We start from the raw sequence: 18,894 nt of genomic DNA, 5'->3' as shown, positions 1-18,894 counted from the left end.
AAATACTTGATAGGTGTAAAGCAAATAAAAATTGCCTGACATCTGTAATGAACGCTGGGCCTTGTAACATGATTATGTTTTAAAAGTTTAAGTAGAGTCAGAGAAGTCAGGTGATTTCACATCCACTCTGCTTAAGAACAAGTCAGAAATCTTGGTTACCAAGACAACAGAGAAGACATATCAAAGACTTTTTGAAAAGCAGAGACAGCAGGGGTTACACCTAAAGAACATTGGGTTGCCACCTTCCCAGACTTTTGGATTGTAAGCAAGCAGTGATTCTGAAGATGCAAACGTGCATGGCAGCTGCTAACACCTGGAAACAATGAAAAGCTTGGGTGGCTCTGCTTTAGCCAGACTTGTGGACTTTGTATATTAGAAAAGGACAATAGTCTATTGACTTGTGACTCCAGGTAAATTTGAAGGCAGTCAGGCCGTAAGAAAGGAAGACGACCAGCGGTGGCAGCCTCAAGGGGGAGAGAGAGAGAGAGTGAGACAGAGAGAGGGAACACCTGCTCGCAGAAGATATACAGCAAAAGGCTGTGAAGACTTGAACCTGCTTTGAAAGCTGAATTTGCAGAGAAGGAAAATACCAGCCGGATCAACAGGGATCACATTATTCATGGACATCCAGGTCAGAGGTGCTCAGACAAGTGAGCAAAGAGGACATTTACTTTGAGAAATGTCTGGAGGATCCGACCCATTGCAACTGGGATGAGTTTGGGACTTCTGGCTGCAAAGATTTTGGCATCAAAGAGGACTATGTAACATATAAGCATGGTATGAGGTCTTCAAGTGTTTATAAGTAAAGAAAATACCTTTCTTTGTAATTTGGGGTATTTGGTACTTACAAAGTACTATTTAGTTAATAGGGATTTCTTTTAGTTTAGTTATAATAAGTCTTAAAATGTGAAATCTTGTCATGAAATTCTTTAATTTGGTCTGGGGGTTCATATCTCATATTTTAATGTTAATGGTCTCACTGAGATTGTAACACATCACTTAATTTTTTTTATTCATCCATGGGATGTGGGCGTCGCTGGCCAGACCAGCATTTATTGCCCATTGCTAATTTCCCTTGAGAAGGTGGGCCTGAGCTGCCTTCTTGAACCGCTGCAGTCCATGTGGGGTAGGTACACCCACAGTGCTGTTCGGAAGGGAGTTCGAGGATTTTGACCCAGCCACAGTGAAGGAACGGTGATATAGTTCCAAGTCAGGATAGTGTGTGACTTGGAGGGGAACTTGCAGGTGATGGTGTCCCCATGCATTTGCTGCCCTTGTCCTTCTACTTGGTACAGGTCGTGGGTTTGGAAGGTGCTGTCTAAGGAGCCTTGGTGCATTGCTGCAGTGCATCTTGTAGATGGTACACACTGCTGCCACTGTGCGTCGGTGGTGGAGGGAGTGAATGCGTGTAGATGAGGTGCCAATCAAGCAGGCTGCTTTGTCCTAGATGGTGTCGAGCTTCTTGAGTGTTGTTGGAGCTGCACCCATCTAGGCAAGTGGAGAGTATTCCATCACACTCCTGACTTGTGCCTGTCCACCATCTACAAGGCTTTGGGGAGTCAGGTGGTGAGTTACTCGCCGCAGGATTCCTAGCCTCTGACCTGCTCTTGTAGCCACGGTATTTATATGGCTACTCCAGTTCAGTTTCTGGTCAATGGTAGCCCCTAGGATGTTGATAGTAGGGGATTCAGCGATGGTAATGCCATTGAACGTCAAGGGGAGATGGTTAGATTCCCTCTTGTTGGAGATGGTCATTGCCTGGCACTTGTGTGGCGCGAATGTTACTTGCCACTTATCAGCCCAAGCCTGGATATTGTCCAGGTCTTGCTGCATTTCTACACGGACTGCTTCAGTATCTGAGGAGTCACGAATGGTGCTGAACATTGTGCAATCAACCAACATCCCCACTTCTGACCTTATGATTGAAGGAAGGTCATTGATGAAGCAGCTGAAGATGGTTGGGCCTAGGACACTACCCTGAGGAACTCCTGCAGCGATGTCCTGGAGCTCAGATGATTGACCTCCAATATTATATCGCTACAGAAATTCTCCCCTGGCCGTAAAACTTCAGATGGCCCAGGAGCTTTTAATCTATAACTACCTCATATCATGGATTCTCTGAAGAACAAATTATTTGTAGATTCAAATCAGCAATCTGGCAAAAAGTGCATGTCGTCATTATCTCCAAAAGCTGGACCAAGAATAAGCTTCGTTTTATAAGCAGGCTGAGTCAGAATTAGTAATTCAGGAATAACTATTTTAGCACTGAATCAATGTTGAATGCGAGCGCTTCATGTGACTGATTTGCCCTGATTGACAGTTCTCTAGATATGGGGCTCAACCTAGGAATAAGCAGAGCAAAGTTTCAACCATATTTTCAATTCATTTAACTGAACAAGTGTTCTACATCATGGAACTTCATGGGGGCTGATGAACCTTGCTACATTTAGTGAAGGTTTGATTAAAGGACTCTGAAAATTTAATTTGACATGCTCTGTTATTTTGGTTTCATAAACATACCACATTGCTCATTCTGATTTATTATGCATAAATTTACATTTCATAAAAATATTGATTTGTACTTCAGCCTGAAATATGTAGTATGCCAGCGCGATATTTTTTCTGCCAATTGGAGTGCTCATGTTGACATTCCCAATGTTTCAAGATTTAACTTGTGATTCAATGGTTTAACAATTACCTTTTTCTCAAGGTTCATAAATTTCAGATCACAGAAAGTGCAGGCTTGCTTACAGAAACTACCTTGCTGGTGTGAGTGTTGGAAGAGAAGCCAAATTCTAACATCCCCACGGTCCAATAGCCTGGTGAGGCATCACTTGAGGATGGTTCCAGGAGGGCAAATTCTGTGCCTACAGAACCATAACCCAAAACGCTTTTAGGAGTAAAAGGGAGAGAAGAAAATTGTTTACGAAAATAAGTAAATAGGAAAAATGCTAACTGAACCCCAAAGTTAAGATTACAGATTTTTAAATTGCTTTTTGTGGGGGGAGCGGGCTGGGGTTGGTGGGGCGGTGGGGGGGGGGGGGGGGGGGTGGAATCTCTATCTTGCCATTTTAGTTTTTCCAACAAGTAATAGATGTCACACTGGACACCTAAATACTAACATGCTCCATGTTATTAATGCATGGTGACATACATGCACACATCAATAATTGCAGTGTAATCACTGCAGGTGTAAAGGATCAATCCCCTGCTTCTTACTGGAAAATAAGATCGGTCATATGCATTTTTTCAAAATAAAAACTGGGTTAAACAAGAGAGCAGTTGATTAGGTCAGGGTACTCTGAAGCTCAGAATAAAGGCCTGCACAAGTGACAAAAAAAAAACCCGACCTGAACCCGAGCCTGACCCGGCCCGAGACCCTCCATTTTCCCCGAGCTCGACCCGACCCCCGGAATGTTCCTTCACTTACCTTCCAACTCCCAATCTTCAGGAAGTTACAGCATGAGCGTGATGACATCATAGAGACGCTCACATGCTAACTGCGCAGACTCAGTTTCCCTGCTTGACGTCCCGGACTCGCAGCTCAGGTAAGTTTTTAACTTTTAACACTTACCTTGCTGTGTGTGTCCAACCCAGACCAGGCCCGACCTGACTGAAGCCCGAAGGCCAGACCTGGAAGAGTGGCCCGACCCGACCCGAAAGTGACAGGTCGTCGGGTTCGGGTCGGGTAGCAGACCTTTAGCTCAGAGTGCCTTCTTAGAGAACATTTAAATTAAAATGTGGCAAAAAAACACATTTGGCACAACGGAGTTTCTAAGCTGTGTGGTTCAATAATTCAATCTGTAAGGAATGTGAAGCAGGCAACCAATAAGTTCAATAGTGAGAATTATTTAACTTGAAACATATAGCAGTTGTAAATGAAAATTTCTATGTAATTTACAGATAAATCCACCCCCCCCCCCCCCCCCCGACGCCCAACTCCCAGGAATGTATTTGTAAAGCGCAGATTAGTAAGTTCGTGTACAAACTTTTCATGAATACAGGAGAGTTGTACCACAAAACAATTCAGACTGAAGTAAAATCTGGATTGACTTAATAGTTCTATTTAGTGAATCCATTTTTATTCCCTATAACAGCTTGCATTCCTAATCCTAGAAACGAAATTTATCTCAGAACAGTTAGTTTGGTGAAAGATTAAGCAATTTTATTCAATTTTGTTGCAGGCATATTAACATCTAAAGTCTATTAGTCTCAAAAGACAGACAATTATATAAGTCAATTTTGCTGACTTTAAAATGTTAATATGTAAATGGAAGAAGAATTAACCTGGAAATTTTCAGAACTTTATTGCACAGAATATTATTGTCATTTATTTTGACATTCTATTTGGTTGATACATTGGAGGGAGCAGCAGATTGGTAGGTTGCACACCACCCAGATACCATTCAAAAAGGTCATGTGGATGTCAGCTGTCACCATATAAAAAGAATAAGTGTAAAGAGGAAGGCAAGTGGAAGGGAGCAGGTGGAATGCTTGCCCTCTATACTATAAAAATGGTCCTCAGACCTATAAGCGAGACTCTACAGCTTTTGATGTGTGATTTTCCATGCTAACCATATAAAATAACTCGATTACGAAGTAAAATAAAACTTCCAAACTGTCTTTTAGAGCAAAAACAACAGGAGACTGGGCAATCATGAGAAAAGGGCAAGGGACTGCAACTGAAGGCAGAATCCACGGTCAGTTTTGAGAAGATTTTTGAAGCCGGGGAAAAAGATAAGGCAGAGTTGTTTAGGAGAGCTTTCCAGAGTTGGGGGACTGAAATAACTGAAGGTTCTGTGGCTGAAGCTGAAACAGAGAGACTCGAGCCAGTACAGCATGCATAGGATCCTGGGTCTGAAGGTTGCAGCCTGCAGAAGCAATACAAAGACCAAGAGAATGATTTTGAAGTCGTCATTTTAGGAAACAAGAAATAAATGAATATTTTTCAGAAGTGAGACTTTGTGGCAAATTCATTGCGTGCGTTTATCGCTGTGTTAAGAGCCTCAGTTTTGAATTCACCTTTTATCAGCTTGAAGCTGTGATCCTTTGTCCTATTTCCATAGGTTAGTTCAGTGTTCCAGATCCAGATTTTTCATTGCTGAAACAGTTGGGCAATGTGATGGGAAATTGTAGGGTTGTTCTGGATGGATCAGTTAAGATAGGTTCAATGGCCTTCCTCAACAGTAAATAACTCATGAAGAATGTCTGCTGCAAGAATTTGCTCATTTAATTTCTTAGAAAATTTGCTTAGTACAGGGAACTATTCAGAAACATGGAGAGAGGAACTCCCTTCAAAGTCAATCACTGTGGTTATGGGTTTGTCCTACTCAAGGACTTGAGCATGTAATCTGGTACCGGTAAAAAGGCAGTGTAAAAACGGGTTATCGAATGTCCTTTAGGAAAAGAAACCTGCCGCCCTTATCCAGTCTGGTCTTACCTGGTCCAGCACCACACTGATGACTCTTAATTGCTCTCTGACATGACCACACAAACCAAGGGATGACCAATGAATGCCAGCCTTGCCAACAATGCTCACATTCCAAAAATGAATTTAAAAAGAACCCTCAATATAATCAAACTTCCTTAGCAAGCTGCAATTGTTTAATTTGAATAAGGCATGGGACATAATTTACCACATTCTTAAAAACAACACTTTTCATATGACTGATTTTAATTTTAAAATCAGAGAAGTGCATACTGAATAAGTATACCTATCACACTAGCAGGGGATGGAAGTGGGTAGTTCTTCTCTTCTTCCATGAACTGCAATGCCACAGTGCAGAAATTACTTTCATACTGAATGACAAGATGACTGAATGCCACAACCAATTCCTGCCAATTAAAAAATAAAGCTGTCAGTTGAATAAGATTAACTTTGGAATAATTTCATAATCTAATGTAGATTTATGTCATTGACCAAAACGAGTGACAGTTACAACTGCAAAAAAGTCACCAAGGGGCATAAATCCAAATAGAATGTATTATAAGCATTGCAGATCCAGAAAAAATAATAAAAATAATTTCCACCCTTTCATCAACATCGTTATGCATCAAGGACATAACAGTAATGAGACAAAATCTGCCATCACTCGAAATACTACAGCATGAAAGTGAAATTAAGCAGCCCACTAACAAATTAAATCTTATAGAAGAAATAAAAAGACCACACATCCTGGAAAATGGAAATAAATACTGAAAAGCACGTGAAAGAGAATAGATTAAAAGTCCAGGGAGTTCAACGATGTAATCAAATTCAATCTTTGTATACTCTTGTTAATCTTTAAAAAGCTGACAATTTCAAAATCAAATGTTTCCTTGCTGCCAGCACATTGACAAACAGTACTGTTAATTTCTACCTGAAAAAGCAAACTAATAGAAAAACTTACTATTAAAAACACAAAGGGTGGGGAGAGGAAAACATGGCATAGAGAAGGAAGCTAATCTAACAGAGATACTCATTTACTTTATATTATAGTCAGAAATAAACATGGCATCTTCACAATGCCAACCCACTTTTATCATAAAAGCAGCAGGTTGCCGTGATTTTCTTTGGGTGGAAAGGCTCTTACTGCATTTCATGTCAATATTTTGACCTTCATTCTTTTGACTTATCATTTAGTCAGTGCTGTAGAATATGATGTTTCCTAAAGATCTCTCTCAATTTCACCCCTTACCTCCTCTTGAAGGCACTGATTTACATTGGAAAGGAATACTACATATGCCACTAGCTCTCTGAAACCTCATTCTGATAGCTATTCCTGAGATGTGAGCAAAAACAGCAAGTCTTAACAGGTTGCTTGATTGAGGAGGACATCACAGTTCAGGCCAATCCTGCAATAACACATGTACACGTGCACTTTCCAGTTTGGGATCACTAGGTATCCATCAAGATGGGGAGTCTGACAGAATTTCCTTTCTTCATTAGCATTGGAGAAAACTGTAGAGTCCCTACCACTACCCTGATTGAGATCAGTTTAATTCAATAGGGATCAGAGATTCAACGTGTCGTTTTCTGGTCTGTATTACTCAAAACCAAATGGTTCATTTACCTTATTTCAATAAGGTAATGAACAGATGTACAGTTTATTAGATGGGTGAAATGAAGTTTAGCAGCTGTAGCTCAGGTTTGTATTGCAGTATGTTATCAATATCAGTATATTATCAATCTGGCAAAAATGGTGAAATGTAAAAAACAATATTTAATTGCTATTCAACATAAATTTTATAGCAAAATACAGAAAATATTTTAGAACAAAATTTTTATTAAATTATTTGCCTTCACTTGACGGAAAAGCACAAAAATATAACTGACTAATATAAGGCTGAAGCATTATTAGCTTAAAAGGTTGAATTTCATATAAATTGTAACCTGAAGCCATATAACTAGTGCATTTGCAGATTAAGATTAATATGCCTACCTTGTAGAGCCACTTTGATATCTTCAAGTTGGGGAAGGTGCGAAGAGGGAATTTTGTACTTACTGAAATAAGGTAAATGAATCATTTGGTTTTGAGTAATACAGACCAGAAAACGACATATTTAATCTCTGATCCCTATTGAATTAACTGATCTCAATCAGGGTAGTGGTAGGGATTCTCCCCATGATCTGAAATTCAACCCAGTGGCCCAGAAATTGCTGGCGAGGTGCATCTTGCAGAATATGCCATGAACAGGCTTAAACAGGCTCACCCTACTGATCATATTTTTGGACCACAAATTGCTGGTACTGCAGCAACATCAACAGGGCATCTGGAAGCTCGTGAATGTTGGGCCCTGTGGTATACCTCCTTAACCAATGAAATTTAAGGATAAAGAAAGAAACAGAGTGAACGACAGAGAAAGAAATAGGGTGAATGAGAGTCAAATTAGATACAGAAACAGCGAGGGCCAAGAAAGAGTGGATTGAGAGTGAGAAATATAGCCAGAAAGGAATAGTAAGAAAAAAATTAAAATTTACAACACCTTTAGGAACAATTCGCGACCTGCAAAAGTGATACTCCAATTTCACTGTTCCCTGTCTGGGTCTTCAAGGTTGAGTGTCATGTCAGGATCCTGACAACGTGAATTACCAGCTGTGCGGTGATTTTATTTTGTATTAATGCCGCAAATCTATTTAAGAGTTCATGGCCACACCACACAATGGGGAGGTTCACACCTAGATAGTAATTTTTTGGATTTGGCGAGGCTAATCATCCAGCAAAATCTGGCGTATCTATGCACTAATAATGGCGGGCGGCCTGAACTCGCCATCATTTCACCAGCAATTTATGGACCACTGTGTTCAGTATATGCTGCAGTTCCTTTTATTGTAAAACTGTTACTGCAGATCACATAGGATTCCATTCTGCTTCAAACACTTCCAAAGATAGATATCAGCCACGCCAGACACCTCTAATAATTAGGTAAGCCTTTAAAGTTAAACTATTAAACAAGTTTATTCCTAAACAGAACTAGCTGCAGAAGAAATGGGCTGAATTTTACCAGCCCCACCCCCCACCGGGGTTGTGACAGGGTTGAGGGGGGGGGGGGGGCCCCACAAAATACTTCCGGCAGAGGCCTGCCATGGGCCTCGACGGCAGGAAGGCCCTACCCCATTTTGCCCCGGGGTGGCCACCCTGCCACTTGGCGGTGGAGCCTTCTTTTGAATAAATTTAAATCAATGCATAAGCACTTACCTTGTCCCGGTGGCTGGAACTCCATAACACTGGTGGGGAGGCAGGAGGAGTGAACTTTTCAGGGCGGGTGGCGGGGTGGGGGGGGTGGAGGGAGCAGCAAGAACAAACGCGGGTTGGTTGAGGGGATGGTGGGAAGTTTAAAGGAAAGAAAGTTTTGGAGGGGTTGGGGAGGGTGTGATCGAAAATTTACTTTTTTGGGGGATAGGACAAATAATAAACTGATTATTCATTGGGAGAGGGAATTGGTAGTGTGAATAAAATATAATTTCAATTTTCTAACAAACCTGTCGCTTTAAACATTTAAATGGGCCTGAAGCCCTTTAAAAATGGCATTGCCGGGGACGGTGCACTCTGCCCCCTCCATGTTAACGAGCTGCCATGTGAAATAACGCAGCAGCTCTGTGACGGGTGGTCTGCCATCTCTGAAGCGCGCCACTGAGCTCGCTAGTAAAATTCAGCCCAATATATTGGAATCAAAACCATTTGAATTCTTCTTGCAGAATCTGAGGTGAAGTACTTCCAAATAATAGGCAATATCAGTCCTCAACAGAATAAAATCTAAGTACAAATTACGCAAGCACTGAACTTGCAAACCAGCTCGCTTCACGGCAAGATAATCTAAAAAAAACACAATTCGTACATAGAACACCTGCTTTGAAAGCAGCTTTGTCTCAGATAAGGGTGATCAGCTGAACAATACCAACATTCTGTTGACAGAAAGACATGAAGGTAACCACTTGGGCTGCTGATGAGGACTGTAAAGATGCATTTCAACTTCGCAATTTAAGGGGGCATAAATTTAAGGTTAGGGGCAGGAGGTTTAGAGGGGATTTGAGGAAAAGTGTTTTCACCCAGAGGGTGGTTGGAATCTGGAACACACTGCCTGAAGGGGTGGTAGAGGCAGGTACCCTCACAACATTTAAGAAGTATTTAGATGAGCACTTGAAACGCCATAGCATACAAGGCTACCGGCCAAATGCTGGAAAATGGGATTAGAATAGATAGGTGTTTGATGGCCGGCACGGACATGATGGTCCGAAGAGCCTGTTTCTGTGCTGTATAACTCTACAACTATGACTAACATGGTTTTTCACCCACAGGTTAGATACAGGTTAGAAACATTCCATTCACACCCAGTTCAGAGTATCAATAACTTAATTCACTTCTGACAGCTTTCTTCTCACAGCTTGTCTTCATAATATACTTGCTTTATTTTCAGTGAGATAAAGCGGCAGCAAACCAAACACCTCATCCAAAGCAAAATTCAGATTTTTAATGAAGGTGTTTAAAACTATTCAAAACTAAGCAAAAATAACAGAAAAAGGAGAAAAATTCAACCCGCGTCAAATTAGTCAGTGTCTTAGCTAAACACAATATCGTAAAACTAATAGCAGTGGATTAGTGCCAGTCCACCATATCCACTGCATCTCAAAAATACAAACATTGTATGTTTTTTTTATTCGTTCGTGGGATGGGGGCGTCGCTGGCGAGACCTGTATTTATTGTCCATCCCTAATTTCCCTTGAACTGAGTGGCTTGCTAGGCCATTTCAGAGGGCATTTAAGGGTCAACCACATTGCTGTGGGTCTGGAGTCATATGTAGGCCAGACCAAGTAAGGATGGCAGATTTCCTTCCCTAAAGGACATTAGTGAATCAGATGGGTTTTTACAATAATCGACAATGGTTTCATGGTCACCATTAGACTATCTTTTAATTCCAGATTTTTTATTAATTGAATTTGAATTTCACCATCTGCCACAGTAGGATTCGAACCCATGTCCCCAGAGCATAAGCCAGGGCCTCTGGATTACTAGTCCAGTGACATTACCACTACGTCGCCACCTCCCCATGTCTTATGATAAAAGCATATATATGCAAAGGCACTTTTGCACTTCTGGTTGGATTCCAGGCAGTTCAAGAAGACAGTTATAACTTCAGATTGCATCTCTCTTCCTTACTACTCGTGCGCTGTTGACGCCCAACATCTCGTTTTCCGCACCTCTGTTCTAAAGGCTCCTGAAAAATTGAGTCACAAATGGCAACGGCACTGTAGAGTTTGTCTTTATAGGATGCTGTCAGTGGTAGGCACTCTGTGTATCTAGCACTATTAATATCCAAGTATCCCAAGATTCTGAAGTAATCTTCATTTCTGCTGCAGCTAAAATGGTCAAAGGGAGTGATTTTGCGTGGCATAATTTTTATCCAATAACACAGTGATGGTCAGCAAAACCAAAACAAAATACCCACCTTCCTAACGACAGGACTTCCATCATTTATGAGCTGGGCAAGCATCATAGCTACATTGTGATCAATAGTCGTGGAATGGTCAGTTCTCTCTGCTGAGTTACCTACAAATGTGCCCAAGGCAAAGACAGCAGAGCAGCGCACCTGCAAAAAAATGAATAGCTGATTAAAATTCTTTGAAAAAGCTTAAAACTGGCAATCTAAATTTCAGCTTTCCATGGCACTAAATTGCACATTTGTAGTTAAAATGGACTTATAGAAAGGTAGTTTTTGTTTTGCCAGAGATTTGAGCAATTTGACATTGCTATGTCCAAAATATCTACAAATCCCATAAGTTTAAACATCAAAGGCAGGGAGCCTTTTAAAGCTAGCTCATATACAACTTTTACAACAAAATACAATTCATTTATACATATATAAAAAAATATATATATATATATATATATATATATATAAATAATTACTCACAGGACAATTGCAATAGCTTGAAAAGGCTTCAGAAACAAGCACTCAAGTTGTATGATAATGGTTATAGTACTAGACTGGTAATTCAGAGATGGCATCAAATCCCACCACACCAAATTGCGAAACTGAACTCAACAAATCCAGCATCAGAAAAGATGACTAAGATTCCGGGATTGTTACAAAAACCCAACTGTTTCACTAATGTCTCATCCAGTCCGCTATACATGACCGCCACTATGTGGTTGCCTCTTAATAACCTCAGCTATAAAAAGCAATCGTCACCAAGGTGAAGGGCAACTACGTTTGGCAATACATCTCAAGAACTTATGATGATATCAGACTGAGCGGTTATACCTATCAGGAAAGGTGGACTGGACGAGGCACTTTTTCAAAAAAGATTGAAGAGTGGCCTGATAGAGGTCTTCAAAATTTAGTAAGGGCTTGACAGGGTAGATGTGGTAATGTTGTTTCAAATTGCAGGGGAGACCAGAACTTGGGGCCATAAGGCTAAGATCATCACCAATAAATCCAATAGGGAATTCAAATGAAACTCTTTACCCAGAGTTTTATTGGAATGTGGAACTCGCTGCCACAAGTAGTTGAGGTGACTAACATAGATGCAATTGAGGGGAAGCGGGAAAATTCATGATGGAGAAAGGAACAGAAGGATATGTTGATGGCGTTAGATGAAGCTAGTTGGGAGGACACTTGTGTGGTCCATAAACATAGACCTGTTGGGCCGAATGGCCTGTTTCTGTGGTGTAAATACTATGTAACAGCGATTAACATAATTTAAAAACTTTACAATTCCAGCTATAAACAAACTTCAAGTTCAAACAAATGAGGTCAAATAATCAGTGAAAAAAAGGAGAGCTTTACCTTGCTGAAACCATTCATTGATTTCACTCGATGATATAAGCAATGTGTTACGACCAGGTGAGAAAGGGGTCTAGGGTTACCTCTCAGCCTTCACCTGGTATTACCGTAATAGTGTTTAATTTTTAAAACACTGTTTTTAGCTCCTCCTCAGTGAATCCTTGTTCACTGCTTTCCAATTGTAAGGCAAGGAAACCAGCCAAACAAGTTTTCTTAGGTTTAAAGAAGAAAGGTTGAACTTTATTAAACTTAAACTCTAATTCGGTTAAGACCTACGGATACGCGACGCGCCCACAAAAAGCATGCATATGCGATACATACATGCAGATAGAAACAGAAAAGTGAAAGAATATAGTGGAAAAGTCTGAGACAATATCTGAAGATGGTCTTGGTGACTTTTCGAGCTCACTGCAGAGTCCTTGATTGTAGGTCGGTCTTGCTTTTTGTTGGGGCCCAGTATTCTTCTTGAACCTTGTTCAGTGTAGGAGACTTTTCTTTCTTTGAGGTTCACGTCTCTTCAGTGGGTCCAGAGGCTTGTGGGAAAGAGATGGGAGCAAACAGGAGAGGTCTGCTCAGTCCAGGAGCAAACAGTCTTTCTCAGTTCAAACTCTCTGTGGCTAGTTCAAAAACACCTCGACCAGCCAGTAAGTCATGTGACCAGCTGGTTTAACCAGTCCTAGCTTTTGTGGATTGCATCACCTTAGCATGCCCTGGAATGCACTTCCTTACCCCTTCACAATCTGGTGATCAAAATCCACTTGGACTAATTGGAGCAAGGAATAGTCCTTTGTTTCCACAAGTACTGTCTGTTAGTATGCAAATGTTTTTCATAAGTGTCGGGCTGCCCTTGTAACAGGCCTTCTCTTCTTCCCAGCGACAGTTTAAAATCAACGTTCATATGACAAAATTAATATGCCTCATTCTTGGCAGATGGGGGCCTGCATGACAAATGATGTAAATAAATTTCAAACATTGGTCGAGATGGAGTTGTTTTCATGGTAAGGGTTACATTTAATCAAACCTTTACTTATGTGAGTTACTTAAATGCATTCCAGTAAGTTTGTAGCTTACTCACTTAAACTAACCAACTTTAAAGCAGCATTTCTGCCATTTTAAAATCCTCCAGTGGAATCATTTTACACATACATGTTTCAAGATGATTCAAAACTGAGACTTCCTTTCTTTAAATGACCATAAAGTTGCAATTCAAATCTCTCATTTTGCAAAGGTCTGAAGTTTGGGACTGCCTGTTAATGAGTGATGAGAATACACAAGAACACAAGTAACAGCAGCAGGAGTAGACCATATGGCCCATCGAGCCTGCTCCACCATTCAATATCATTGCTGAACTTACGCTTCAACTCCACTTTCCCGCCTGCTCGCCATACCCTTTGATTCCCTGAGACACCAAAAATCTATCTTTCCCAGCCTTAAACATGTTCAATGATGGAGCATCCACAACCCTCTGGGGTAGAGAATTCCAAAGATTCACAACGCTTTGACTGAAGTACTTTCTCCTCATTTCAGTCCTAAGTGATCGGCCCCTTATCCTGAGACTGTGCCCCCGTGTTTTAGGTTCTGTTACGAATGTGCTTCCATTTTCAAAATTTTTTTTGAGGTCTGTGTTAAAACTGAAGATTCCATGGATGCGTTTTTTTTTTAAAACCAAGTTCACCGACAGGACAAGATGTTGTTTGAAAGCCACCTGTGCTTGAAACCACCTGTGATTTGGGATCAGAAAACATCAGAACCCTTCGCGACTTGGAGAAAAATCGTTACAGAGAAGCCACGTGTCAAATTTTATGGAGGTCAGGAGGTCCACACTCTTTGGGGTTTGGACATGGTTTTCAGTTTTAGTCAGGGTGTGAACTTTTTCAAGACAGTTGGTGTTTTCCTGCCAAGGAAAATATATATCACCCAGCTCACCACATTCTCTACCTTTTTAAAGAAATTCTGCCAAACTCCAGTGTGGGAGAAAAAATCCCTGGTACCGTATAGCTCCTGAGGAGCTGGAAAAAATCCTGCGATTCACATGTGTGCTGGCGGAAAAATCTTGATGCCACATTTCTCCTAGAAAGTCTATGAGAATAATTCTCGACATCTTCAGGACATCTTCATGCTTCTGAAACAATCCCAGTAACCAGTCTCCATGTACCCGGATGCCAGACTTAAAGAGACAACTGAATTCCTTCCATATTTTCCTTTTTCTTCAAGAATTAGGAAGTATTTGGCCAAAGCAGTTTCTTTTGTCTTTTTTTGTAACAGACCTCTGCAGAGTGAATTTCTGTATTTTTCCAGTGTGCGTGTGTGTGTAGTTGGGGAATTTTTCTGAAAAAAAAGGAACTTTCATTTTTTTTTAAATCGCTGTGTTAATGCCTTGCTTTGTCACTGGTTAAGTCTTGTTTGGTAACAAGCTGATAATTTTGCTGTTTATTAAAGAAACCTGCATACTGTATTTTATGCTGGGACAAAGAATAGAGTATATGATTGGCTGTATCAGTAACCAAGTAAACATTTGAATAGATGTTGAGACCTGCGGAGAAGTGGAACTTGAAAAGACAGTACACTCCTTCCACCTCGGTCGTAACTGAAAAGATCCCATGGATGTGTTTTTCTTACCAGGTTCTCCGACAGGACGAGATGTTGTTTGAAACAAAAAGACCTGCGCTGGAAACCATCTGTGATTTGCGCTCAGTAAACAACAGAACACTTGGTGACTTGGAGAAAATGGTTACAGAGAAGCCACATGTCAAGGTTTACGGAGGTCAGGAGGTTGACTCTGTTTGTGGTTTGAACATTGTCTTCAATGTTAGTTGGGGCGTGAACTGTTTGAAGACAGCTGGTATTTTCCTGCCAAGAAAAAAAGAAATCACCCAGCTCACCACCTTCTCTACTTCTGAAGAAAACCTGACCAGCAGAAACAAGCTCTCAGTGTCTACCCTATCCAGCCCATTCAGAATCTTGTGTTAAAAAGAGATTGCCTCTCATTCTTCTAAACTCCAGAGAATATAGTCCCAATTTATTCAGCCTCTCATCCCAGGGACCAATTTAGTGAGCCTTCACTATACCACCTTCAAAGCAAGTATATCCTTTCCTAAATGTGGAGGCCAAAACTGCACACAAGTATTCCAGATGTGGTCTCATCAAAACTCTGTAAAACTGTTGCAAGACTTATTTATTCTTGTACTCCAATCCCCTTGCAATAAAGGCCAACATGCCATTTGCCTTCCTAATTGCTTGCTGTACCTGCATGCTAACTTTCTGCGTTCCTTGTACAAGCACACCCAAGTCTCTTTGAATATCAACACTTACAAGTTTCACAACTTTAAAAAAAATCTTGCTTTTCTATTCTTGTGACCAAAGTGAATAACTTCACACTTCCCTACATTGTACTCCATCTGCCATCGTGTTGCCCAGTCAATTTACCTGTCTATATCTCTCTGCCGCCTCTGTGTCCTCCCACAACTTACCTTTCCACCTAACTTTGTATCATCAGCAAACTTAGATTAGATTTAGATTAGAGACACAGCACTGAAACAGGCCCTTCGGCCCACCGAGTCTGTGCCGAACATCAACCACCCATTTTATACTAATCCTATATTCCTACCAAACATCCCCACCTGTCCCTATATTTCCCTACCACCTACCTATACCAGTGACAATTTATAATAGATACATGACTCTCTGCCTCTTCAGTTAAGTCATTAATGTAGTGTAAATAGTAGAGGCCCCAGCACTGATCCTTGCGGCACTCCACTATTCACTGCCTGCCAACTTGAAAATGCCTTGTTTATGCCCACTCTTTGCTTTCTGTCTGTTGATCAATCCTCTATGCACGCTAATATATTACTCTCCCAACTCCATGAGCCCTTATCTTGCCTATTAACCTTTTGTGTGGCACCTTAATAAATGCCTTTTGGAAATCCAGGTATACGATATGAGCTGGTTGAAATGTGCATAGGGCTGAGAGCATTAAATTTTTTAGTCCAGAAATGTAAAGAAAGAAAACAACTTGCATTTATACAGTGCTTTGCATCCCAAAGCACTTTGCAGCCAATGAAGGGCTTTTGAAGTGCAGTCACTGTTATACGAAATGTGGCAGCCTACATGCGTACAGCAAGATCCCACAAACAGCAATGGGATAATGATCAGATAATTTTTAAGTGATGTTGGGGGGGCAAGATAAGGGCTCATGGAGTTGGGGGGTAATATATTAGCGTGGATAGAGGATTGATCAAGAGACAGAAAGCAAAGAGTGGGCATAAACAATGCATTTTTAAGTTGACAGGCAATGAATAGTGGAGTGCTGCAAGGATCAGTGCTGGGGCCTCCACTATTTACACTCTACATGAATGACTTAGCTGACGAGGCAGAGTCATGTATCTAAGTGAGGGGAAAATATTGACCAGAACGCTGGAGAGAACTTCTCTCCTGTTCTCTGAAATAGTGCCATGGGGTCATTTACCCCCACCTGAGGGGGCAGATGGGGCCTCAGATTAATATCTCATCCAAAGGATGAGTATAGCACAGGAGTGTCCAACTCAGAGGCGAGAATGCTACCAACTGAACCACGACTGACATTTAACATTCCAAAGTAACAGACGTGAGTTTGTTAAATGTTAAAAGGAACAGCGTACACACTTTTTTAAAAATTTTCAAAATTCACATTGATAAATGCATGAACTTCAGCTTTTTTTCTGGTTATGTGAAAAAATATTCACTTTTTTGTAGACTAAAGGTGTGAGCATTGGCTCATCAGTAGCACTCTCACCCATGAGTCAGATGTTTGTGGGTTCAAGCCTCGCTCAAGAATTGAGTACATAATCTATGCTGACATTTCTGTGCAGTATATCGAGAGAATGTTACACTGTCATAAGTGCCATCTTTTATTGCACAAAATAAAAGCTCAGGGTATTGGGGGTAACATGTTGGCATGGATTGAGGATTGGCCAACACATAGAAGGTCAATGGGTCTTTTTCAGGTTGGAAAGCTGTAACTAGTGGGGTGCCACAAGGATCGGTCCTAGGGCCTCAACTATTTACTATCTATATTAATGATTGGAGTGTAGTGTTATCCACATTTGCTGACGATACAAAAATAGGTGGGAAGGCATGTTACAGAGTCATAGAGTCGTACATCACAGAAACAGGCCCTTCGGCCCATCGCGTCCATGCCAACCATAATGCCTATTTATACTAATCCCATCTGCCAGCATTAATTCCATATCCCTCTATGCCTTGCTCATTCAAGTACTTGTCCAGATGCCTCTTAAATGTCGCTACTGTTCCTGCCTCCACCACCTCCTCAGGCAGCTCATTCCAGATACCCACTATTCTTTGTGTGAAACATTTACCCCTTTAAACCTCCTCCCTCTCACCTTAAATCTATGCCCTCTAGTTTTAGTCACCCCTACCATGGGAAACAGACTCTGGCTATCTACCCTATCTATGCCTCTCATAATTTTATACACTCTGTCATGTCCCCTTTCAGCCTCGTTCGCTCCAGGGAAAACAGACCCAGTCTATCCAATCTCTCTTTATAACTCAAGCCCTCCAAACTAGGGAACATCTTTGCGAATCTTTTCTGCACCCTCTCTAGTTTAATCACATCTTTCCTGTAGTGCGGCGACCAGAACTGCACACAGTACTCCAAATGCAGCCTAACCAACGTTATGTACAACTGTAACATGACGTCCCAACTCTTGTACTCAATGCTTCGGCCGACGAAGGCAAGCATGCCATATGCCTTCTACACCACCCTGTCTACTTGTGTTGCCACTTTCAGGGAACTATGTACTAGCACCCCAAGGTCTCTTTGCCCAACAGCACTCCCCAGGGCCCTGCCATTCACTGTATATGTCCTGCCCTGGTTTAACTTCCCAAAATGCATCACTTCACACTTGTCTGTGTTAAATTCCATTTGCCACTCCCTTTCCCACTTTCCCAGTTGATCTATATCCTGTTGTAACCTTAGACAACCTTCTTCAATGTCCACTATATCACCAATTTTGGTGTCATCTGCAAACTTACTGATCATGCCCCTTACATTCAGATACAAGTCACTAATATATATGATAAACAACAGAGGGCCCAGCACCGATCCCTGTGGCACACCACTGGTCACCGGTCTCCAATCTGAAAAACAACCCTCCACTACCACCCTCTGCCTCCTATCACCAAGCCAATTTTGTATCCAATTTGCTAGCTCACCCTGGATCCCATGTGTTCGAACCTTCGGGACCAGCCTACCATGCGGGACCTTGTCAAAGGCCTTGCTAAAGTCCATGTAGATAACATCCACCGCCCTGCCCTCATCAATCCTCTTGGTCATCTTCTCGAAAAACTCAATCAAATTCGTGAGACATGATTTCCCACGCACAAAGCCATGCTGACTATCCCTAATCAGACCATGCCTTTCCAAATGCATATAAATCCTGTCTCTCAGAAGCCCTTCCAATAACTTTCCCACCACTGATGTAAGGCTCACCTGCCTGTAGTTCCCTGGTTTATCCCTGCTGCCCTTCTTAAATAAAGGCACAACATTAGCTATCCTCCAGTCTTCTGGTACCTCACCCATGGCTAACGATGATACAAAAATCTCTGCCACAGCCCCAGCAATCTCCTCCCTTG

At 41.4% G+C, this 18,894-nt stretch overlaps 1 protein-coding gene across 2 annotated transcripts in view; it reads right to left on the bottom strand.

The window, feature by feature from the left end:
- The window catches only part of rptor (regulatory associated protein of MTOR, complex 1), a 464,636-nt gene that overhangs the window by 155,675 nt on the left and 290,067 nt on the right, over positions 1-18,894 (bottom strand). For both annotated transcript variants that reach the window (XM_068058405.1, XM_068058406.1), the window contains exons 17-18: positions 10,927-11,067; positions 5,715-5,835 (exon numbers count right to left, since the gene is read on the bottom strand). In XM_068058405.1, coding sequence (XP_067914506.1) covers positions 5,715-5,835; positions 10,927-11,067 — 262 coding nt within the window. The remainder of the gene's footprint in view (positions 1-5,714; positions 5,836-10,926; positions 11,068-18,894) is intronic.

Source organism: Heterodontus francisci, chromosome 26 (genome assembly GCF_036365525.1).
Source record: "Heterodontus francisci isolate sHetFra1 chromosome 26, sHetFra1.hap1, whole genome shotgun sequence".
Classification (NCBI taxonomy): Eukaryota; Metazoa; Chordata; class Chondrichthyes; order Heterodontiformes; family Heterodontidae; genus Heterodontus; species Heterodontus francisci.
Note: the sequence above shows the minus strand (reverse complement) of the source record. Positions and strands in the feature narration are given on the sequence as shown.